Below are 24990 nucleotides of genomic sequence, written 5' to 3'. Positions count from 1 at the left end.
GAAAAGTTACAGGGAGCCTTTGCAATAACTGTTTTAAGGCAAGATTTGAGTCCATAAATGCAGCTCAAAAAGGTGCAGGGGACCAGTTTGTCCACAATTAGCAACAAATGGAATCTAAATTAATTACCCTGGGGTCATTCTGGCGGGGTCCTGGGGGTGGGCTCCTGGGGGTGACCCCAGCATCGTGCTGGGGGGGTCTCAGCATGGGGGTCATGCTGTCAGAGTCTGGGGGTTCCAAGGTGTGACCCTGGCATCATGCTGGGGGGAACCCGGGACTGACCCTGGTACTATGCCAGGATGGTATCAGCATGACCCCAGGGTCATGCCAGCGGGGTCCCAGGTGGGTCCGGGGGTTGACCGGGGTGGTATTGTGCTAGGGGGTTCTCAGCATGACCCCTGGGTCATTCCGGCAGAATCCCGGGGAGGGGTCCCAGGGTTGACCTCGGCATCACGCTATGGGGTGTTGGCACGATCCTGGGGTCATGCTGGCAAGATCCTGGGTGCGTCTTGGGATTGACCTTGGCATGGCGCTCAGGAAGTGTCAGCATGACCCCAGGGTCATGCAATGTCTCCAGGGGGTCCCAGGGTTGACCCCGGCATTGTGCAGAGGCGGGTGTTGGCATGACCCAGGGAGTGACTCTGGCGTTGTCCCGATGGGGTCCCGGGCTTGTCTTTGGCATGGCGACGAATCAGTCCCAGGGCTGACCTGAGCATTGTGCCAGGGGAAATGTAGGATGATCCTGGGGCCATGCCAGCGGGGTCCTGAGGTTGACCCCAGCATCTTGCGGGGGGGGGTCCCAGGGTTCACACCAGGAGGGTTTCAATGTGACCTTGGGGTCATGCGGAGTCCCCCCCTGGAATGATGCCATGGTCACCCCAGGACCCTGCTGACATGAACCCAGGGACATGCCGAAAACTCCCCGGTGTGATGCCAGGGTCCCCCCGGGACCAGCTGGGACCAGCTCCAAGGAGAAGGAGGTGGGCCTTTCTGGGTGTTTTTTGACTTCTGTCTGGTGGCCAGCAGGGCCAAGGGGCTGCACCGCAGGGCTCCTGCCTCCTCACAGGCCTCGGCACCCCTGTAGTTCCCCCCTCCAACACAGAGAGGTGCCGCTTGCAAGCTCTGTGGCACACGTGGCCTTCTGGGCTAAAACCAGGCAATTAAATAGCAGCTAAAAAAGGCTACACAAACATAAGCTGTATGCCATTTTTAGTGGCTTATGTTTTGATTAACTCCTTGGACAACAGCAGTAAGAAACAACTTGCCTGGCTCCTCAGCTCTTACTGAGCTGCTTCTCTGGCCAAACCCAGGGCTTGAGGGCCTGCTGGGGTAGGGATGTGCCTGCGGCCACGCAGCAAAAGCCATGAGGTGTGTGACTGCCCTTGTTCCTCCAGTGCATGGGGCTGTACCGGCACAAAGCTCTGCAAGGTCTGTAGGCTGGCATGGGTCTGCACAGCTTCGGGCTCCAAGTACAGCTGGGGCTCCTGAGCCCTGCAAGGATAAAGAAATACTTCACAATACTTCACACTGCTGAGGTGTGTCAAAGGACCTGGAAAATGCCCCTTGGATTCCCAGACATTGGTATCTAGTTACATGTGATTGTTACTAGAAAAAAAAATGTAAAATTATCCCTGTATTATCACCAACTAGCCTAAAAAAAGAGTTTATTTTTAAACTGTACTGGATTCAATCTACATAAAAAACTAAATGGGAAGATGAATGGATGACAAAAGCTCGCTAGATTCTGGAACAGCACTATGTGTTTTCAACCCCTGGGGACTAGGTGACTGATGACCCCCGCCCTTCCACTAGGCCTTCTGCAGCATGAAATACAATCAAGTAGTTTTCAGTTTGTAGCTACATGATTGTTTCAATTAACAAGAAGTCCATTTGCAGGACAGTAACAGCTGTTCCTCCAGAGGGCTGAGAAATGGTGTTGCAGCAGCACATGTTGCTGTAGCTTCCTGTTGAACTCCTGGCCACGATTTCCCAGAGCAGTAAGAGGAGAATGGTGGGCCCGTGCTGGAGGTGACAGGGTAGTTTGGCAGAATAAATGGGGGAAGTCAACACTGGTTCTCGCACAACCCATCCCTCGCTGCCTCTGCAGTGCCCTGAGTGACAGGCTCCCTGCAGGAGCTGCACAAGCTGCACTTGGCATGAGGGGCAGGTGCTCCCTTCCCTTCCTCCACCAATCCTTCTGCCTGCATGGGCCTGGACCTCTGAGTCCCCATCCTTTGCATAAAGGGGCTCAAACCCAGCCTGCTATGATACACACAACAGTGCCTCAAAGCCCAGGCCTGTGGCTACACTCACCTTCTGGCTTGAAGTCAAGTGCTAAGCAAATGTTGGGTTTTCTCCTCCTCTGAGAGCAAGACTGGGGCAGCCTCCCAGTGTGACAGTGCTACAGCAGAGTCCTGCTGGTCCCAGTGAGTGGAGCTCCCGCCATCCACTAAGTTGCAAACAGTGGATCCACAGCACCAGCCTCCTATGTATTCTATATCTATCCAGCTATATCCTGGTTTCCTTCGAGTACTGCCTCTCATGCGTTATCCTGCAACCAGCAAATGCACATCTTGCACCCCTCTGGTCATTATATATTTGTTTTGTTATACAGGAACAAACTGTAAATGTGGACATTTTTGGACATCTGGGCTTGGCTGGGCAGCAGTACCGGGGCAAGTCTTCTGTTCCCTTCTGCTTCCCTCTGGCTCACTCTGCCCTCTGCATGGCTGAGGGCTTGCTGGTTGTGCTCCTTTACTTACATGACATCTTTTACCCTGAGGTGTCCTAAAACAATGATAAAATTATTGAAGGGATTCTGGAATTCCTTGCTGAGTTGCTTTTCTCCTGAAGGAAAAACCCAGTGGTGACCAGGTGTCTGTTTTTTTTTGGTATCAAATGAAGCCTAGAGCTGTTTGGGTAAACGGCAGCTAAAGATGTCTCTTCCCACAGGAGATGCCAGTTGCTTAGTGTGGATGAAGCTGTGCCATCCCAGCCATGAGCCTTCGGCCCTCTCCCCATGGGGGCACAGCTCTCTGTTACACAGCTTTGTCCATGCTCGAGCCTGAGGAACTGGCAGTGCTGAGCTTTGAAAATGTGTTAGCTAATGCTATGTCTTATTTCTGAGACGTGCTAGACCTGGACTTTACTATAAAACAATGTTATGCAGCTGGAGAAAAATGTGATTCCATAAACCATTAGTGTCCCTTTGGGGCCCGGCTGGAGACATGTTTTCTATGCTCAACCTTGTAAAGGCAGCAGGGCCCAGACACGGTCCCTCCGGCCCAGGCAGCTCGGTGCAGGACTGAGACACCGGGGCGGGTGGAGGCTGGTGGGAGCCCCTGCAGAACATGCCCCTCACATACAGGGTGAGGCATAGCTGCTGGCTTGGCCGGGCTTCACTGGGTTTGGGGCATGTGGGAGATGGTGGTGCAGCCTGCTGATGGCCCGTAGGCCCTTCCTGAGGGCCTGGGACAGGTTATGAGGCTGGATAAACGTGGATGGGCCAAGCTTCAGCAAAGTTCAAATGTGAACATTTCTATGTATGAGATGGATAACACAGAAGATAGAATTCTCCTGTTTTGTTTACCTTGATGCTTTTTTTCTTTAATGATTTAGATCTGATGTGATCTTCTTTAACTTGTGTTAAGGTGACTGGCTGCAAAAGCGTGATAGAAAAATGAGGTGCCTGCAAATCTTTTGCAACAGTAATGATCACCTCTGGCTCCTTAACCAGTGCTCTCACTTCTGGGTTACAATGACTATTTGGTTTTAAAAAATGGCTCAAGCAGACTTTCAGCTTGTGACCACTTTGCAAAGGTTTAAATTTGCTTCCTCAGCTTTTGGATGTCTATGGCAAAAAAAAAAAGCCAGAAGTCTTCCTGCAGAATCTTACCCCACAAATGTTTTGTGGCTCTGACATATGGGGCAATCGACTTGAACTGGGAGGCTTAGTCTCCAGGAAGAAATTTTAATAAACGTCTCCCACCAGGCGAGCTGAACTGATGGCAGCCACAGTGGGAATTGTTTACTACCGTGCTGCAGTGTAGACAAGGCCTCATTGTCTGGCTTTGACAGGGAAAATGTTCAGTTTCACAAACTTTGCTGAGCAAGGGAGAAAATAATTATATTGCAGATCAGCTTACAAGGGGCACATTCATGTTTGAAAGAAAACTTCATTTTCATAGGGTGGGAAAGAGAGGTACAGCTGCCAAAGGGAAAAGCCAGCGGCTTCAGTGACCTACTAAAATTGCCTCAAGTCAGAAGTTATTCCTGGCTGAAGGTGGGTCCCATGGGTCCAGATCCTTGGCTCTGGCTGGGAGGCAGGCAGTGCAAGTCGAGAGTGTGCAGGAAACCAAGCGCTCTCTGAGCTCCCCAAGGGGTGTTTACCCGGGCAGAAGCTGTGGTGGCAGCTCACATGTCCCCATCTTCTGCCCACTGACCCAGGAGCCCACAGGTCAGTGTTCCTCCCATGAGTCATGAACCCATGCGGGCAGTGGGCTCCCCAACGGGGACATTCTGCCGCAGGAGAGCCCCTGCTTAGAATTTGCCTGTTTTCAGCTTGTAATTATCGCAGTTGCAATTTCATTCGCAGTATTTGAGCAAAGCGTTGGCAGCATTTTGCTTCATGTGCTTTTATTTAGGAGGATGACGGGGCGAATATTGAAGGAATATGTTTTACAGCGCTAGGTTGGCTGTGATGAGCCACATACAGCCGGCCTGGGCTGCTGACTGGCTGCCTTCCCCCCGGATCTGGGAGTATTAGCTGAAGCGATTTTAGTTGTCTTCCCAAGGGGGGGGATGTAATTATCTTCTTTTTGCAAGATTGCATGTAATTTTCTCCCCTCTATCTTAAAAATTGAGGCAGAAGCAGAAATGAACTGTGTAACAAGCTGATAACCTATTAATTCTTTCATCAGCTTGAAAGCAAAGCTCGAATGAGTCTAGTGCTATAAATCTCGCTGTCTTTTTGTGAACATTTTTCTCAAGGAAGTGTGTACTCTCCTCTTTGCAGGAAGCTGCAACACCAGCATAAACCCAGTTTGTTGTCATGGTGATGTCAGTAGTTGCCTTATGTGTATGCCAAATTGTAGGCCCTCGTAGGATCATAGGAAAATTCAGGTGGCACAGGACTGCTGGAGATCTGTAGTCCAGCCCCTGCTCAGGACAGGGTCAGCCATGAGATCAAACCAGGTTGCTCAGGCCTTTCTCCAACCAAGACTTAGAAACCTCAAGTTATGGAGATGGTGCCACCTCCCTGGGCAATGTTTCTAGGCTGTTGCTACCAGCGTTCTAGCCTTCCTAATTCCAGTCATTCTAGAAATAATATTTTGGGTTTGCTGTATCTTTCATATGTATTCATTGTGTTCTCTATTTTTCACCACCTTGAGTCTATCCAGAAAAAGAATTTCACTTCCACTTTGATTTCCTTCTCTGTCTGCAGGGTTGTTATACTTTGCTTCACTGACCATGAACATACTAGTGCAGGCCACACCGCTATCTTGCATTCTCTTATCTTTCAAGGTTTTTTGATGCCACGCTCATCACCATGACATGAGAAGAATTTCTCCTATGAACTTAAGATCTGGCTATACTTTTTTATATTTCCCTCTCTTTAGGTCAGTCATCTTGCCAGATGACTAATTGGTTGTGTTTTCTTGTATTTGACATTTGTTTTCTGCCCACATTGGCACTGCTTTAAGAAAGCATCCATACTCAGGAGAGTATTTGCACATTAGCAATGGGAACAAACGCATCCATACATACAAGTTAAATGTGCACTTGACTGCTCTTCAGATAGACTTACAAGCACGTAAATGTTGCCTTTAATCCTAGTCCTTTCCATTTGTTGACATCTGTGTAAAGTGCACTGGCCTAAAGGAAGAAGAGAGCGTGTGTGTGTCCTTGTCCTGAAGGGCACCCGCTAGCCAACTCTCTTTTCACAGGATCGTTTCATGAGTTTTCTGTTTCACTCTTCTGCTTGTATCATATTTAGTATACCATGTCCTGAGGGCAACCGCTGTACAAAGTTTGTCCTATTTAATTGAACTATGGTTGCCATGGGGAGTTGAAAGGTCAAATTTCATTCTGCATGGTGAATTCTGCAAGCCAAGGTATGTTACAGAGGAAGGGGGAAACCTGGCTCTCAAAGTCTGTGTCAAGGAGCCAGGGGTTGAACTGATGGGGATTTTAAAGGGGGTTTATGGTAATTTATTGCCCTACTTCTCAAGGAAATTCAGTTGGAGTGGGGTACCAAGTTTAGGCTTATTGGAAAACCCCAGCTTCACAGCCGAGTGCCACAGCTTTTATTTGTGCCTACCTCCATGCTGTCTCTCTGCTTTCTGGTCAGAGCCTCCTCTGGGGCTGAGCGGAGCTTTGCCTCAGACACCTACGAAAGTCCTCTCAAGAGAATATCTCCAGAGGACCAAGCACAAGCAAAGGGACTGACATTTACTGTGTACTTCTAGGTAGGGGCTGGGCAGGGTATCAGCAATGGGTCTGGAAAAATAGAGATAGATGCCATGCCAGTATTTCTGGTATTTGGTTTCCAAATAGCATGAAATATTGTTTGCATTTTAGCCTCTGTGCCTCATTCTATCATCTCTGAGGTGAGAGGAAGGAGCTGGGCACTCAGGGATGCCATGGTGCTAAATCCTCCCCTGCAGGCTCTCTACCAACCTCTGGGGGCCTCTGTACTGACCTTTATCTGAACCCGACCTGTGGACCCCAACATAACCCTGCCTGCAGGAGAGGGACACAGAGGTGGGCATCCCAGTGGGAAGCAGCAGAACATCTCTGCAGGAGGATCTGGGACCCAGCAGGAAGTTTTGGAAAAAGTTCTCTTCCAAGGTTTTGACATGTGCTTTTCGTTTTGAGGATGTGAAAGGTAAAAACCACAGCAAATAAACAGAACATTGATGAGATGTCACCTTCCAGGCAAGACTTCATGAGAACAGATGGGGAAACTGAAGCAAAAGGCAGTGCCTGAAACCTGGCCAGATGAGTGTTGCTCAACAACGTGAGAGAAAGAGATAACTTGCATGCTCCATTGCATTTGATTTTCCAAACATTCATACTTGAGCCCTAACAGGGAGGGCAGGGGCGTGACATGAGAGGAAATTTAGAACATCATCAACATGGGAGGTGTGATTGCAGAAGACATAGCGAGCAGCTGCAAAAACTGATATAAATGTGTGGATTTAATGGCTTGTAATATAATGCTTTGACATCACTTGTCATCAGATGAACTTTCATTTTCGCTTGCTTGCTTACAGTTTTGCTATAGTTCTTTAATTTTGTTAATAGTAGTAATAACAAAAGGCATCTGTGGAGGCCAGACAGCTGTACAGCACATACAAGTTGTAAGATGTGTCATGCTGCCTTCTTCTCAGGGCAAGAGCCAAAGCGGGCTGAGTTCTGGTTTACACTGTCAGCTTGCTGATCATCACCAAGAGCAAGACGAACTCCAGCCAGGGCACTGTCTGCTTTGGGATTGCAGAAGATATTCATGCTGCATTGTTCTTCTTAACTACTGCTCTTTGGAAACTTAAGGCATGGGATGAAGGAGAATGAAACAAACAGGCTTATATAGGTCAATTACAAAAGTCAGGGCTAATTGTGAACAAAGTGGTAAAACAGGAGCAGACGGAGCTCAGAGGAAAACAATGTCAACAGTGACCTACATATTCCTGAGGAAGGAGGAGGAGGTTGGACAGCAGGCAAGGGGGAACGCATCGCTCAGCACAAGAGGGGTTTGCATGCTTCTCTCAGGTCCCTGGGCCAGGGCCAGCCTGCGTGCCGAGTGCCATACGTGTAGGCTGCACAGAGCTGACCTAAACACGTAAGAACACCCAGAGAGACATCAGCCCAGTGATGATGCAGAGGCATCACTCCCATGTGATGTTCAGCCCTGCAGGAAGCTGCAAGACCTCTTTCTTCCCTGAGCCTCAGGGCAGACCTGGAAAATAATGGCCCCCTGCTTTCCATGCAAAACAACTCTGGAGTGAAAACGGTGTAGTTTGTATACTCTTGCTTATGCTGTCAGTGGGAGGACAAGTGAAGGACTATCAGTTGCTTAGACACATGCTGGAAAACATATCTCATGATCCCTTTCCGTGTCTGTAAGGGTAAGGAGCTTGCTCTAACCTATCCTGGCCCAACATAACCTAACCTGGCCCAACCTTTCCTCAGGACACAGGCCCTGGGGTGATCTTTGGGCAGTAAGGCAGCAGCTTTCAACTTCAGCTCAATGAGCCCTTGCAAGTACTTTTAAGAGGTTTGTGAAAAGCCGCTTCTCTCAACTACCCCCTAAACCCGCTGCCAACAGGCTGATGTGTGCTGGTGTCTGCACCTTCACTGCAAAATGTTTATAGGCCCAAAACTGTGCATGCTGGATTTGCCTGGGATAGCGTTCATTTTCTTAGGAGTAACTGGCATGGAGTGATGTTCTGGATTTGTGCTGAAAACAATGTTGATAATACAGAGATGTTTTTGTTATTGCTGAGCAGTGCTTACACGGAGTCAAGACCTTTTCTGCTGCTCACACCACCCCACCAGCGAGCAGGCTGGGGGTGCACAGGAAGGCAGGGGGGGACACAGCTGGGACAGCTGACCGCAGCTGACCAAAGGGATATTCCATACCATATAACATCATGCTCAGTATATAAGGCTGGGGGAAGAGGAAGGAGTGGGGGGACATTCGGAGTGATGGCATTTGTCTTCCCAAGTAACCATGACACGTGATGGAGCCTCACTGCCCTGGAGGTGGCTGAACACCCGTCTGCCCATGGGAAGTGGTGAATGAATCCCTTGTTTTGGTTTGCTTGTGCGTGCAGCTTCTGCTTTACCTATTAAACCATCTTTATCTCAAAACAGGAGTTTTCTCACTTTTACCCTTCTGATTCTTTGCCCCATCCTACCACAGGGAAGGAGCAAGCGGCTATGTGGTGCTTAGTTGCCAGCTGGGGTTAAACCGTGACACTGGGAAAGGTATAAAGTGACTGCTCTAAGGGAAACCTTTATCATTCCTAGCAGAGTTCAATAGTAGGTTCATCCCGTGCTTCATATTTCCAGAGAGCAGTAATTAAGGAGAACAATGAAACACAAGTAACTCCTACGAAAGGGAACGAGGATTTGGCATCCCTTATTTAAGTACTAGCTCAGTCAAATGCTTTCCTATCATGTGGTTTTCAGCTCTGGCCTCCCGTTGTAAGTAGGGACTTCTGTATCCAACATCAAATCTCTGTGTGCCTGCTGGCCGTGGCACCTGGCCAGTCACTGAGAGACAGCCCTCTCATATCTGCATGCTGCTCTTCTTGTCTCTACCCACATCTGAAGTCCCAGCCAGCTACTCCCTTAAAAACACAGAGTTCACACAAGACTGCAGTTCCACTGTGATCTTTTGAGACTGTCAGACCATTTGGTCCTGCATGTAAATTTGACTGGACTCAGATCTAAGCTTAAAGAAACCCTTGTGGATTAGCCTGGGTAATATGTCACAGCTTATTTGACCAGCCAAAGATGCGATGGTGGGGAGTTCACAAGACCCAGATAGTGCCCTGGTTGAGTTTTGGCTCAGTACCTGCTGTGTGTCCTCCCTAACAGCCTCCATGTAGGCAGCAGGAAGCACAACACAGTCAGCAGCTACGCATGGCATTCTGATCTCCTGCTACTGAAAAATGCTTCTGGTAAAAATTTAAAACATAATTTACCTCCCTTCATGAGCTGGCTAACACGCGTGTGTGGGGGCCTGGCCACAGCTAGTGGGGATTACTGTTCACACGTAGTGCTGTCCTGGCTGAGACGCTGGAACAGAAGTAGCTGGGGTTGTGGCATTGCTATTGGGGAGCTGCCAGCCCCAGCGGTGCCCTGGCAGCTTGTCTGCTCCCATGGCACCCAAGCACCGAGGAGGCTCTGGTGAGGATCCTGCTCACAGCACGTGCTGCCCAAGGCTGTGGCAAGTCCCGCAGCCATTCCTCCAGACTTATATCAGCCAGCCTGGATTATTTTTTTATTGATCACATCTACCACCTCACAGCCAGCTCTAAAGCACACCTTGCCGCACACCGGATGCACACATGCCTCAGGCACCAGGTGAGTCAGCATGTGGCCTTGGTTTGACAGCTCAATGGACGTATGTACGCACTTTGCTAATTATGCTAAAAATAGTTTTAAAGGAGGGCATGGATTTTGTTGGCCCCTTGAAATTCAGGAGTGAGACATGAGAGGACTAGTTCACATGTTATAATAGCTGAGCCAAAATTTAAATGGATTTGCAACTTTTTTCTTTCAGTTTAGGGCACATTCTTCTAATTCAGAAAAAAAACCCCACAGTGTAGCTGTGCTTGGGATTTCCAAGTACCTCTGTTCACATTTTGTGGTATGACAGAAATTATCCATTCCTGGTGGACACAAGCCTTTTCTAAGCAGCATCTTCCTATCTTTGGCTGGGCTTTCTATACTACACATATTATCCATACTCCCCATAGCTTCTTTTTATCAGCGCAATTTCCTGATGGCCAGCTGAATGGCATTCATGCATGTATATTTTTCTTCTTTTAAAGGTCGGTTGGCATCTGTGATTTAAGCGTATTCTCCCTAGATGCATTATAAACCTGTTGTGGTTTAACCCCAGCTAGCAATCAAAACCATGGTAGCCACTTGTTCACTCCCTACCCCTGGCCTCCCACGTAGGGGAGAGAATTGAAAGAGAAGGGAGAAAACTTGTGGATTGAGATAAAAACAGTTTAATACAATAACAAAACAACACTAATCTACTACTACTACTATATATAAAATTAAAATAAAATATAAAGTTAAGTGATACTCAACGCAATTCTTCATGAACTCCGTCCGTGCCAAGCAGCCAGTCCTGGGAAGAGCACCCTGGTCCCAAACAGCTGATCCTGGGGAGAAAGAGAGCAAAAAGACCACAAAGGCAAAAAGGCCAAAAGGCAGAAACACCCAGAGGCCAACTGCAAACTGGCAGTTTAGGCCAAACTAAAGGAACTCCCCAGTGGAACTCAACTGAAAGAGAGTGGAATAGGAATGGGTCTCTGTCTCCAGAAAACCTGACTCTCATTAAATATAAAGCATGACGCTAATGACATGGAATATTCTCATTGATCAGCCTGGACATCAGTCAAGGTCTGCCCCATCTATGCCCCGCTTCCCAGCTGCCTCACTCTTGCAGATAGAGAGCCCAGGAAGACCTTGATCTCCCAGACAATGGCTAAGATAACAGTAAGTTCTCACATTCTTTTCATTCCAACTCAAAACCACTGGAAAGTTACTAGAAAAAAAAACATCAATTCTGTCCTGGTGTGTTATCTTACTATTCTTGAACAAAATCCAAACAATGACCATGCTTGCTGTGAAAAATAAGAGTTTGTACTACATGAAGAATATTAACTCAATTTCAATCAAACCAGCACAAAAGTGTAGATGTCTACATGACTTTTTGACAGGAACACATGAAGAAAAGATCATGTGTAATCTCTGGCTGTAATTTAAATATTTTAAGTCAGGTACCAAAAGTCTGATAAAAAGACCCAGGAAACAATTCCCAGAAACTCATTTTGCTCATCCCTTGTAGCTGTGGCAATAAAGGAGAGAGAGGAAGGGACAAAGCTTACTGGGGGAAAACAAGTCATCAAAACCAACTAACTGCAGTTGGGGTTCATCACCTGACATGCCGTACATTGAGCTTTGGAGTCCGTCATGTGGCCTGCAAAGAATTCTTTGTGTATTTTTCTTTGGAAAATTAATATCTAATTAAGAAGTTAGTAATGAAATTATTAAGCTTGCAGTCATTTTCATAGTTGGAGAAAAATTAAATGTAAAATGCCCTTTATATATACTGCATGGCAGCTGCTTTTCTTCTCTTGCCCCCTACCCTTCTAGTTGCTCATATATTATAGTTATTTTTCTTCCGGACTAGACCAAAGCTGTTTATCTTTCCTCCTTCACCCTCTGTCCCTTTCTGAGTGCCTGTTGTTCACTGTTCTAAGTCAACAGGTGGAAAAAGGCATTATGACCCTGCTGAATCAACATCCTGTGAGGCTAGAATGATAGCTGTTAGCCTAACTGGAAAGCAGTGCCATGGTCCTTTGGAGGTAGAAGGGTAGACAGCTGTTACAGAAGAAGACAATGCTCTTCTTCCACAGGGTTTCAATGTTTGTGGGAAAATGTGCTCTCTGCTCTTCACTTGGCCTGAAAACTGCTCAGGAAAGTGGCAACAAAGGTGTGGAGCAAAATGTCTGTCCCCGCTATTTTTGAAGATACACACAAGCAGGTTCAACACCTGCTCTAAACTGTCTGGAAGCTGTGAATCTGCATGAGTGTGACGCTGATCCCTGACTAACTCACCTGGTCTCTGAGCTGGCCTCAGTTGCTCATACTGCCTGCCACAACTTCCAGTTTGGAGCTCCCTCTAGTACCAGGAGAGCAGGTCAGCTCTGGCACGTCAGTATCTGAAAAAAAATGAAATCCTTTCTCAGATCGGTTTATCTGACTAAGAAATAAATTAAAAGACATCAAAACCAAGCTGAACAAGCAACCACCCTGGGTTGTGGCTGCAGGGTGGTCTCAATGTGTTGGGGTTTCAGAGGCACAGAGCACCTTCCTGCCTCTGTCATACAGTGTGTGGGCAGCACTGAGCAGATCAGGTGATGGGACCACGGCTGCCCTCATCATGTCACCACAGCTGGCTGGAGAGATGCCTCATGCTCCCTGCCTGGCCACAGGTCATGAGAAGAGCTTTGCATGTAAGGAGAACAAGTTCAAGGAAACGTTTTAATATCACACTGAGAGGACTCGTGTAGCACTTCTGCTCCATTGCTTTGTGTCTTTTACGTGCTCTTTTTTATCATGATATTATTGACTAAAAAAATAATTTTGTTTAGAATCACTTTTAAAATGTTCCTTGTGCTTGGAGCCCAATGGGAGGATTACAAGATTGTTTGCAAGATGCTGCTGCTTAGAAAAGCACAGAGGATTTCTGCAACAGAGAAAAACATTTTCAGATATTTCATTACATAATGCTTAAAAATATGGCATTTAATTTATTGAGGCATCTGTTCTCTCTCATTATTTACAGCAGCCTTCAGAAGACTACTTTAAGAACACATTCAAGAGCAAATGCCGCAAATGCCAAAGAAAAATTATATAATTTATTCATGGTACATTGTCCTTTCTAGCAAGGAAGAACTCACCACCTCTGGATTGAAGCTGAAAATCCTGTTGCCTTTGGTTGTCATTAACTGACCTCAGTCAAGGTGCTGCCCTATGGAGGTGGGCCTTACAGGAACCTACTGTAAAAGACAAGCTTTGTTCTGAAGTAAAGGCCACCTGCCAGCAATAGCGAGAAGACAATAGTGGCACCACAGAAGGAACAGCGGTAACTGGTGGGGTGGCTGAGCACAGTGAGAAGCACACACACCACAAGCCACACACCTTTAATGAGCTTCGACAGAAGAAGTGAATGACCGGCCAGCAGATTAACAGCTTGACAGCTGTGTGGGAGACCTCGTTTTGGACACCATGAGCAAAAGCAACATCAGGAGGTATGTCATGGAGCAGCAGGTTTACCAGTTGCTTCCACACATGCCTCTGGATGAAGAGTAGAAATTTATTTCTCTTCATTTGAAGTTATTTGGTATTTACTAGAGGATAGGAGTAGGAGAAGAGAAGCCAAGCAGATTAGCATCAACCGTTCCAGTTTCACCCAGGCTAAATCTCTAGTAGTTGTAGAGTCAGTGCAAGGGTTTTGCACTAACCTTTCATAAGTTTTATATTAGAATTGGAAAACCAGGCCCTTCTGATGATGAAATAGGTGTATGGTAAGACTTGTACTGTGATACCCAGAGGAAGCTGGTGATTCCTGCTTGGTTTACTTTTGTATCAATAGGATGAAAGAAAAAAAGAGCAAGTGTTTGTGTTACTAAAACTATAGAAGAAGTTTCTTTAAAAATCACTGGTAATATCCTTCTCCTTAGGTTTAACTGAAGAAACTCTGTGACATTTCATCTTGCTTAAAAATTAACTAGAAAGGTAGTATGCTTTAGTCAGAAAATCAGAAATATCTGTTCCCTGTCTCAGTTCCTTTACACTGAATCTAGAAGTCTACTAATGTTTCAGAGTTAGCCTGTCTCTTCAGTCACTTCACAGACACAAAGAATTGTAATCACAAATCACATTATGCTGTGCTCAGCTTTCGACAAAAGAGGAACAATGCTAGTTGCATTTAAACAGCGTCTCCCAAGCAAACATTTCAGCTGTGCCTTGTTTTCAAAGACATTCCTCAGCTTTTTCTCAAATGTAAGCATGTTTCTTCCAAATGTGATGACTCTGATATTTTACTGTTGAATAGCAGAAATTTAAGAACTATCAACTACTTTGTTTGTTTTGTTTTGTTTTTTTCTGTGCAATGCCAGTTCCTGGCCTTGTACAGGCTGGAGCATGTTTTTAACTCCATGTCCAGCGTGAGTAGTTCCACTCACTAGAATTTATCCCAGTCTGGATAAAACTAAGCACATGTGTAAATCTTCGTAGAGGAGGGATTTCATTTTTGCAGAAGCAGCTCTGGTTTCCTTCGTGTACTTCTCCTCACCCTTAGCAACAGGGCACTGTTATTCAGCAACATTCACATTTACTACTAGAATCCTTTTCTTATGTGCCACCTCTTGCGTTGCAGTCCATGTCTGAGGTCGAAAGCTATGAATTCATATTCCTAGCTCCCATGGACTTAAATTACTTTTATTTTTTAAATAATTGCAACATTACCAACTCTTGCAATTTTATTGTAAATCTCACAAAATAAGTATCTTTCTGAAAGCCCCGCTTCCTGGAACCCTGTGATTTTTTTTACATAGCAACAAGTGTGGATTTCTCTATGGCACCTGTGTATCAAAACTAAAGCCTAACAAAGGTTAGCAAGTGACATTTTAAGCTCATTACCTGCAGCTTATTATGGCATGACTGGAGCAGACAGAGAGTAGAAAGACATTCTGTGTTATGCCTCTAGGTGCTTTTGTCAATATATGCAGGTTTCTGACCAGTCAAGCCTTAAGATCCTAATCCTGCAAGCACTTGTGCCTGCTCAGAATCCCACTTCGAATGCAAACCATCTTTTCTGGAAATTCAGGTGGTGCAGGTTCACATAGTCACAAGCCGTGACAGCGGTAGTGTGCTGGCCACAATGGGCACCACTATGAGGAAGACCATAGCCCATGTGGATTGTCTGTCGTGGTAAATCTGTGCCTGAACTTCAGGAACTCTTCATGGATGGCATTTTTGGAATGATCATCTGCAAGTGCTATCAGTACTCTGGATTTGCATTAATCATTGAAGATGGGATAGTCACCAAAGATGGGAAAGGGAGGAGGGCACCCACAACAGGAAACATGGAGCCAGAAAGATGCCCCAAGGACAGAGACAGATTGCAATAAATGGCAGAGCATGTTAAGGAAGGAGGTGCTAGCAGGACTTTTCCACCCTAAGAAATGCTGGTTTCCTTTCTCCACTTTAGAGCTTTGGTGTGGAGATGTTAGGCCAGTGTGGAGATGTTAGGCCAGTGTGGACATGTACAGCCTCTTTGAACTCAGAGTGCTACATCCTAAATGTGCACCTTTTGACAGCGATTCAGGCTTGGTGGCCCGTGAAATCTGCCTCCCCTCTCCCCCTCATGGGGTTATACCTGCCAAGGCACGGAAGGGCAGCTGTCTGTCCCTGTCTGGGAAGCACAAGAGTTAGTGTAGTGGCTTCTGAACTCTTCCCTGAGGAACAGCTAGTAGACAGCTGAAGTGCCAAACCTTCTCGCTGGCATGACGTATATTTTGTTGTGTGCTTATAAAATTCTTTAGTATTTCACCAGGAGAAAAATGTGTATGATCTCATCTACACCATGCAACTGTTCAGTTTTTTCTGTGCAAAGTCCATGAGGTGGACTTGGCAGTTTTAAATTTACAGTTGAACTCAATGATCCTAAAGTTCTATTCCAACCTAAACAATTTTATTATTCTAGGTTTGCTTCTAGGCTCTCACCTGCTATGAGCCAGCACATAAGCATCCAAATTAACTCCATGGCCTCCATCCCCACATCGTGATGTGACAGCGGGCTGCCAGATTCCTAGCAAAGACTTCGGAGAACTGAGGGGAGAAGGATTTCTTCATAGGCAGAAACTGGCCAGTTGCTGTGGAGCCCACGGTCACCCCGTAACGCCCATCTCAGCTGATACAGGTTTGGCTTTGCTGGCAGCCTCCGCACCAGCGAGCTCTGTGACCACAGCAGCCCCAGCAAAGGATCCAGACACCAGATGTGAAGTGTTAGAAGACGTTTATCACCCAAACCTGGCTACCCTGAGGTAAGGTGCTCATGCAACAACTTTTCCACGTCCACAGTGAACTGCAGGAGCCTCGTGGCACCAAGCCACAAATGGCCGACCAGGCGCGGGGGGCAGACGGGCCAGTGCGGCACTCCCAGCCCCAAAGCCTGGCAACGGCCACCGCTAAGGGCCATCTCCACCGGTAAGGGTCGCCCAGTAACGGCCGCCAGCCTCTGCCGCGCCGGTCCACCTCCCTCCGCCGCCCCCCACCTCCGCGCTGCGACGCGTTTTGACCCGCGCGGGCCGCCGTAGCGCGGCCGGCCGGCCGGCCTGGAGCTGCAGGCGGTGCTGCGGCCGCCGGGGGGAGCGGCTGCGCGGCGCGGCGCGGGCGGGCGCTTGCCCATGGGTTCCCGCGGCCGGCGCGGAGCTCGGCGGGCGGCCTCGGCCCCCCGCTTCTGGCCGAGGCCTGAGGCTGCGGGGCCGCCCCCTCGCTGCCGCCACCGCCTCTGAGGGAACGGCCCCCGCCCCGCCCGCGGGGGCGGCCCGCGCCGCGGCCCCTCCTCGGGGGCGGCCGGCTGCTTGGGCAGGCGCTGCGGGGCACCGTGGTCGCCGGCCTCGGCGGCAGAGCTGCTCCTGGGCACCAGGTAGGAGAGAGAGGTTTAACTCGGCGGGTTAGGCTGGGGGGGCGGAGGAGACGCGTCTCCCCAGCCCGCGGTGCTGCCGCCGCGGGGAGAGCAGCTGTGACTGTGCTGGCTTGAACGTTCCTCTGCTCCGCGCTCTCTCCCCTTCTCTCTTTCTCGCTCTCTTTCCCCCCGCCCCCATTTTGCACGGAAGCCTGGAGGATAATTTACTGCAGGCTTGGGCTGGATCCCTCTTTTCCCCCTTCCCTCCTTCACCGCCGGAGCTTTGGGAAAGGTGAAGGTTTTAGCCGGGGGTCTGTAAATCGTTGACAGCGGTTACAGTTCCTCGTTGGTCCCTTTTTAAAAAGAAGGTGTGAGGATGTGAAATGCTGTATGCCTTTATTATCAGATAGCACCCACTGTATGTATGTGGATACTTAAAGCAGAGCTAAATTTGTGAGACTTAAAAACTCCCTCATGTTTATTGTCAGTGTGCTTCTCTGAATTGGTGTTCAATAATCAAGTACAGCGTTGTGCTTTCCAGACTGTGAAGCCTAAGGCGGAATGGGTGTGTATGGAGCAAAAGCAAGGGGCTGGATGGACCCTGTTAATGGACTCCAGTGCTGGGAATTTTTGTCTTTGTCATAAGATGATACTGAAGTGTAAAACACCTAAACTTTTGATCTGGGAATTGGTTTAGATGTGCTAATGAATAGTAAAAGGATGATAATTTTCATGGAAGCCTCTGGGAATAAGTAATACCGCACCCATCAATTATCATAAACTCTTGCATTTGGCATTTCTTGCAAAGAATGAGACTAGAATTTATTGCGAATGTCGTATTGACCCATGGGTGCATCTTTCAGTTTAGATTACTGCTGATTTGATCCTCTGGAATCTGCAAAAGGAAAGTCTGCCAGCCTCTGTGAATAGCTTTGCGGTGTAACAGGAGTGGAGTTCCCGAGCAGAATCGCTGAGAGATATGTGAACAAGTGTAAGCAAAGCTGAGCACATCAGTATTTCTGCCTCAAACCTGGGCTTGTTTCCCAGGCACAGTTTGTGTGGGGGGTGAATATCCTCCTGGCACCTGGAGATGATGTCGGTCGAAGGGTCTACAATAACAAGTCGGATCAAAAATCTACTTCGCTCCCCTTCCATTAAGCTAAGGAGAAGCAAGCCTGGGAACAAGCGTGAAGATATAGGCAGCAAGGTGAGTACTGTGTGGTTTGGCTAGCATGCTTTAACTTTGTTGCCTGAGGTTCCATCTGTACTAACAATACTGCTTTGGGAGACCTGGTGTAACTGTAGAGTGATGCAGAGGAACCAATACGTGATTGTAGTCTGTCTTTTAATTGGGATCTCTACTGTGCTGGAGATCCTTGCTAAAGCCCAGGTTGCTCTTCTGAAACGCACTCTTTTTGCTTGTGTATCCAGTCTGTCTCAGAAAGCTTTTGGGTTTTCCCACACTGTGGCGTGTGGTGCTGTTACAGATGATAGGAGAAACATGATACTGCCTCTTCCTCCATGTTACCAGCAGCTAACGATACACAAAAGACCTGTTCTTCTGTGTAAGCAATTGTTCTTGGCCCTGCAAAGGAGAGTTCTATGAGCATGTGAGAAGGGTAGGCTGGTCTGAAAGATGTAGGATGTGAGGTGTGTCTTGGAGGTGATTGTTCAGGTGGGATCTGTGTTCTCCAGGCCTGGGATGCCCTTTTCTCCATGTTCCTCCTTTGTGTGCCTCAGATCCCTTCCCTTGGGGATGTCTTACCTGGGGTATAAGGGCTTCTAACCTGAAAAAAATCCATCATTCTTCTTGGCGTTGTGGAGAACTCCTGACAGATAGTCACTCACTGGGAATTGACTGGTGTCATGAGGAGAGGAGGATGACTTAACCCCGCCTGCAGGGAGAAGAAGGTCTGGGTGGCATTGCCTTGTGCTGACAGCAGGCGCCTCTGAGTCAGGGTACATCCTGCTGTCCCTGCCACTGATTCACTTGTAACTCTGGGCAAGTCACTCAGCCTTTGCATAGCTCTTTCTGTCCATAAATAGAGAGCTTAATCCCTCCCCCTTTGTGAAAACTCACTAATAAATAAGAAATTCTTGTAATCCATGACTGCAAAGTGCGTTCATTTGTCTCAGAACAGTAATGCTTCAAAAGTTAGCTGCTGGAGTGAGGAGCGTGTAAAAACTGCAGGGGAAATACACGACACTTTATCTAATGGTCAGTCCCAGCGTGAAATCCTATTCTCAAAACTGTGGTTCAGGTCAGAGGTCCCCTGAGATGCCTGTTTAATACCAAGGAACACAATATTCTTCCCTTGCAAAGCAAGCGAAAAACCTGCTTGGCTTCCTCCGAGCTGTCTAGAGGAGAGTCCTTGGTGTTTGTGCATGACCTCAGTGTGTGCCTGTGCATGCATGTGCTGCATTTAATGCAGCTTGTGAACTGCCACTGAAACATGCTTTGTAGCTGTTGCTGAAGAGCAGTTCGAGTTCGTTGATCCATATTCTGCAGAGACTTCTGTCAAAAAAGCCAAAAGCCACCTGTACTGCCATGTACAGTGAGCGTTGGATTCTGGCTCTGTGAAAAGGAGCTGAGGTCTGCCTACTCCTTTTCAGAGCTGGGACCTGCTTCTATAATCCCCATAATCCCCAGGTATTCTCTGGAACTTGTTCTTTGTTTGTTTGTTTGTTTGTTTGTTTGTTTTTCCTTTTCCTTACATGTGCCTTTTGGAAGAGCTCCATTGTGTCCCTTATGCTGCTTCCCAATGTACAGCCAGGGCTGTTGGATCCCGTGGGAATATAATGGATTCATTCTACACCATCAGATTAGGGTTTGAGGGCTCGATTTTGTGTATCTTATTAGTAACAGCAATTAATCAGTGAGATGCAAGGGTGCTGCTGGGGAATTTGCTAGTAGAAGCAATTTGCCATGATGAGGAAGGAATGCTGGTGTTGGTTTCCCAAAGCAATCTGCTCTGAATTTCCCTCAAATGAGTTATGTCCTGCCTTCAGTGGGACAGCTGGGGTGGTCGGGGCAGAAAGGAGTGAGCCCCTTATCCAAGATCCAACGGAAGAACTTCCGGAGTTTGATATCTGTGGAGATGCTCCCCCTGCCACGTGTGTGTTCCTTTGCCTTCCATGGTGAGAGAAACCCTACTTTTTTAAAATAGCAGGGAACAGATCCTCTCAGTCTGTTATTTGGTGTGAATATAAATCCCTTGGTACTGAAATTGAGCATCATACACATCGCTCCTGAAGAATCTCTGCGGAGCTGCAGGGATGGCTTTTCCAGGCATCTTTGTCTCTTGGACTTTTTGAGAAATGACTGCTCCAAGAGATGCGTGTAACTCATGTGGATGTATGGATGGGCCTATAAAGCCGATAGCTTTGGCTAGTAATCTTGGCTGAGTGCTGTTTGGTTACATAGGACAGAACAGGATTGTTGCCTTAGACTAGTGCCTGAAAGGTGATATTGTGCTTTGCACATGCAGATGTAGGTGAAGAGCAAGCTCTCAACAGCTCCATGGTTCCTGAGTCCCTCAGGCTTTTATTGCAACCAGCTGCTCAATTTAAGCACCCTCAGTGACACTGCCTTGATGTCCACGAGCTGTGATTTTTCCCCTCCAGTGAGAAGTGTCCTTGCTCTTTCCTAAACAACCCTTTGGCCGTGTGAGGCCTGCCAGGCTGTCTCAGTGGTGAGGGACAGACCTCTGGGGCAATTTGTTGTGCTGAAGAGAAGCCCTGTGCAAACTGTCTCCTTTCAGTGAAGCAGCCATGTAAGGCTGGGCTGGACGTGGGCAGGCTGTGGGAGGCTGGCTCTGCAGAGACCTGTTTGTGCATTGCTCTGGAAAGGGGAGTGTGGGTAAATACAGATAATTTTGCATGAGGGCTGTGCAGGACATGCCATGTGTTACTTGGGAGCTGTACAAGACAGAACTTGTTTTGTGACTTTTATTAGGACTTATTTCTTGCCTATAATTAATGCGCGGTTTTACTGTGCAGCCCCAGGAGATCTCTGCAGGAGTAAAACTAAGGAACCAATACATAATCACAGATATTAAAAATAAATAAATAAATATATATAAAAAAATAAGGGGAGGGAGTGGGAGCTCATTAAATAAATCTTATTGACAAATTGGATGTAGTGCTTGGTTTTGTCGCTGCTTTTGGAAAATAACTTGTTTTGTGGGAGCCTTGATTTTTGTTGCTTTGTGACTAGCTCTGTGTTTAGACGTTTTTTTTTTTTTTTTTTTTTTCCTTCTGCTGTTCATGGCTTGAATTCACTTGAATTCCCATTCTCTCCAGATCTCCATTTTTTGTGTTGAACCAACACAGACCTAGACTTAAGTCACTGTATTCTAGGTCTGTTGATTGTTGGGATTGTAACATGTCAGTGTGGAGGCTGGAAGCTAGAATTTCCTCAGATAAGTTGGTTGGCCTGAGTTCAATTTCTAGAGGATTACTAGCCTTACCAGAAACCCAGTTGTGCATCTGGTCACCATGCTTGTGATTCCAGTAGAGACACAGAGTTAAGAACTGGGCACCGACTGCCTTTGAAGTGGCATCTGAATAAGCAGCACTAGCATGACAGTGTGGAAGCTATGGGTTGAGCCATCTCCCATTGCTAAAATGCCCTGGTTGCTGCAGTACCCTGCAACTTGGCTACACAAATCTCCCTCTGCTCACAGAAGTAATGTACCAGGTGCAGTTCCTGCAGGGGATGTTCATATTGTTAAGCTCTGCTCTTGTAAAGATAAGAAACTTTTTAACTGATGTAGTGGTGCCTATGCTAGAGGCTGTGGGGGGGGGGGGGATATCCTTAGTCAAACCAGATTAGGAATGTCAATGTAGAAACAAATTGTTACAAAACCTGCTACAGGCTTTTCCCTAAAACGGTAAGCCAGGGAGTCAAAGAAACACATTTGGAATTTGCTGCTTGTTTCTTTGATCTCTCTTTTTTTTTTTTTTTTTTTCTGAGCCAGAAATATTTCAAGTTGTGGGTTTTAAAGAGCACTTTGACTAAACCTGACATTCCTCAGCAGGAAGCCATTCAGCACAGGGACTGTTGTATTGTGGTCTCCCCCCCACCAAGTGCTGTGTGAGCATGTGCAGCTGGAGTGCCTGTTCCTGCTCCATGATGCTGAGTTGGACTGGGGGCTCTGCAAAACCTTTCTGAGAGCTTTTGTTCTGAAAATGAGCCCTGACTAAGTTGCTCCTAGTGGGACAGGGTTTCCTATCCTCCTTTGGTGAGGTGTGGATTTTTCTCACTGCCAGCCTCTGGGCTCCTGTCAGCCTGATGGTAGCTCCCTGGTTAGGGCAGCAGAAACACATACGCGTATCTATGTGTCCTGCTGGTGAGCAGCATGTGCACAAGCACAGATTTAAGAGGGAAGAAGATCCACGGAAGCTTGAGACCCCTCATGCCTTGTCATGCCCCTCACATTCCCAGCACTTCTCCAGCTCCTCAGTCCCCTGAGAAGCTGCAGGGCTCGGCTAGGACCACAAGCTGTCCGGGACACAGGCTGTCCTGGCTGTAGCTTCCTGCCTTGAGTACTGAGTCCTTTTTGTCTGAAAATATTATAACTCCCAACACGAATCAGTTTAGACCACTACTGGTCTTAACCAGATCAGCAGAGAATTGCTGAACTTGAACTGGAACAGAACCAAAAAGTACAAAAGTTTGATTCACTGATATAAATACTTAAAAAATCATCACCTCTTATTAAACTGTTTAAGGTGCCGCTGAGGCTTGTTGTGGAGTGGGATTCTTTGTAAGTCTTTGGGAACAGCTTGGTCCTGCAGCAGCAGAACCTGCTGGGTTCCTTGTGGGCAGCATTTCCCAGGGAGCTAGATGCAGGGCTGAGCAGCCTGGCTGTGTGGGTGAGGTAGAGAGCAGCCTGTCTGGTGCTGTCACAAGCTCTTGTTTTGGCAGGATTTGGAAGGGTCTTTTACATTATGATGGTGCTTTTGAGGACCTGTTTAGCACAGTATTGCCCTATTCCCCTTCTCCACTCCACTGGAATCTGAGCAGTGCTCAGACCATCAGCTCTGGGACTGGTGGAGCCAGTGGCACAGCTGAGAGGATGGATCTAACCCTTGTCTGGCCTTCTGCTGCTGTGCCTGTTCTGTTTCATCATCCATGAATGTTGCTTGGCCCTGGCTGATAGCTATGGATCTCTCTCTCAGGTCTGCATTGCTCAGTCTAAACACATCCAATTGCTTCAACAGCTTAGGGGCTGCTGTCCAGAGATAGAAGGGTTTTCATGTCTGTCTCTGGTCAGGCTTACAATAGTGTCTCTTAAAGCAGGGAACAAAGGCTGGTTAGTTTCTTGATAGCCAGACCTGCATTTCAGTGGCATACCTGTATCTGTGCGTAGAATCAGAGGAAGAACTGAGAGTGTCATAGCTCAGGGCCTGAATGCTTCCCTGCTGGGCTGCTCTGGTCCCCTCTTCTCCATCCTCAAATACATGGTGCTCAAGATGACTCTGTGTTTGTTAACAATTTCATACACAGGTTTTCCTTGCTCCTTTCTTTGCTCTATGTGTTTTATGCCTTGTCCTGAAATTACAGGATGATCTGGCTAGCTCTCCTGGCCTGAACTGGAGCTGAACATGTATGTTAAATGTGACTTACAGCCACAGGGCATATCAGAGCCAAAGTTTTTCTGCTGGTGGACTACAGCACCAATTGCTTTTGGTTCTTGAAGTATGGTGCATATAAAGGCATATAGCAATTAAACATGTTTGGTTTTGTAGCCTGCAACTTTATTCAGGAACCACTGTCATCCTTCTTACCAGTCCTGAGACAAGATTGCTGGAAAGATCCACCCTTCTATCCACTCCTAAATAATGTGTTGTCTTTACCGTGAAAGACAGCAGGAAGATCTCTCCATGGTAGAGGGAGAGCGATGATATACTAACAGTTGGAGTGTAGTTGAATAACACAAACCAGATCATTTGCTGGGTGGGTCTAAATGGTTATTGCTTTGCCTGGGTGGTCATATGCTGCTTACCTTTAATGCTGCTGAGGTCTTGCCTTGCATGCTGTTCTTCACCTCCTTCAGATGAGCTGGATATTCTGAGAAAGCACATGGGACTTAGCTAACCTGGCTGGAGAGAATTGTAAGCAGGTTTTACTCTGTCCCTGCTGTGCTGGTTAAGCTGTACACATATAGACTGATGACTGCCTTTTGCTTGTGGGGTTGTTGTTCTGCACTGGGCTATGAAGCATGTAGTGTTTTGTCAAAGACCTGGCTGGGGTGGTAAGATGGCAGAGGTCAGGGCTGGTCAGAGTTGTTGCAGGTGGTACATTTGCTGCTTGATGGTCAGAGCTCTTGTTCACTGTGGTACAGGGAGGGCTGGTGGAGAAAGGCAGCCACAGACACAGTGGAAAGAGACCTCCTCCAAGGTGTACCATCTGTTTCACTAGCCATGTGCTTGGTACTACCTGTGGTGTATCACCTCATTTGTTTCAGTAGGGCAGAACAGCTGAAGTTGGAGTTGGTTGGGAGTCAGGCCAGGTTGGACCACTAGCTGCTTTTGTATCATCAAGGGTCTGCAAGTGCCTGTAAAATGACTTGTATATTTTTTCACTCTCTCTGTCTACTGGAGAGCAACTGCAGGGCTTCACTTCCATTTCCAGCTGAGAAAGTAGCGGCCATCATTTTATTGGCTCAGCAGAGCTAAGAAGAGAGTTTGCTTCCTCTTGATCAGGTCTTAGAAAGAAGTTGCTTGATTAGCCTTGGTACAGTTTTCTCTGTGAGAGTGAAAGCAAACACAATGTCCTAGTTGGCCTTTGGCTTTTTTAAAAGGCCCCTTTTCTTGATCTTTGAGGCAGGGAGTGGTGCCTACATGGTGCTCAAACAGCACTTAGTAGAATGAAGCCCTGACATTAGTGTGGAGTGATCCCTGCTAAGGTCTGAATAATTAACTAGCACCAAGTCCAGTTTCAGTCACTTCAGGCTTCTGTTTGTGTCTGATGTACCTGCCTCCGCAGAGCTGGAAGTTTCCAAGGGCTCCTCTATGTGCACAGCAGGGTTGCAGCATGCTC

At 47.3% G+C, this 24990-nt stretch overlaps 1 protein-coding gene across 4 annotated transcripts in view; it reads left to right on the top strand.

Annotated features, from left to right (window-relative positions):
* Nucleotides 1-16235: 16235 nt before the first annotated feature.
* The window catches only part of MAPKBP1 (mitogen-activated protein kinase binding protein 1), a 104699-nt gene continuing 95944 nt past the window's right edge, over nt 16236-24990 (top strand). The window contains exons 1-2 of one of the 4 annotated variants that reach the window (XM_082059347.1): nt 16236-16359; nt 17807-18150. In XM_082059347.1, the coding sequence (XP_081915473.1) occupies nt 18034-18150 (117 nt within the window). In that variant the 5' untranslated portion in view covers nt 16236-16359; nt 17807-18033. Of the gene's footprint in view, nt 16360-16716; nt 16965-17806; nt 18151-24990 lie in introns of those variants that run through there. The other 3 variants (XM_082059350.1, XM_082059346.1, XM_082059348.1) reach the window with 3 other exon arrangements.

The sequence above is a fragment of the Streptopelia decaocto genome, assembly GCF_964273445.1.
Source record: "Streptopelia decaocto genome assembly, chromosome: 7".
Taxonomy (NCBI): Eukaryota; Metazoa; Chordata; class Aves; order Columbiformes; family Columbidae; genus Streptopelia; species Streptopelia decaocto.
This window is presented reverse-complemented; position numbering and strand designations above follow the sequence as displayed.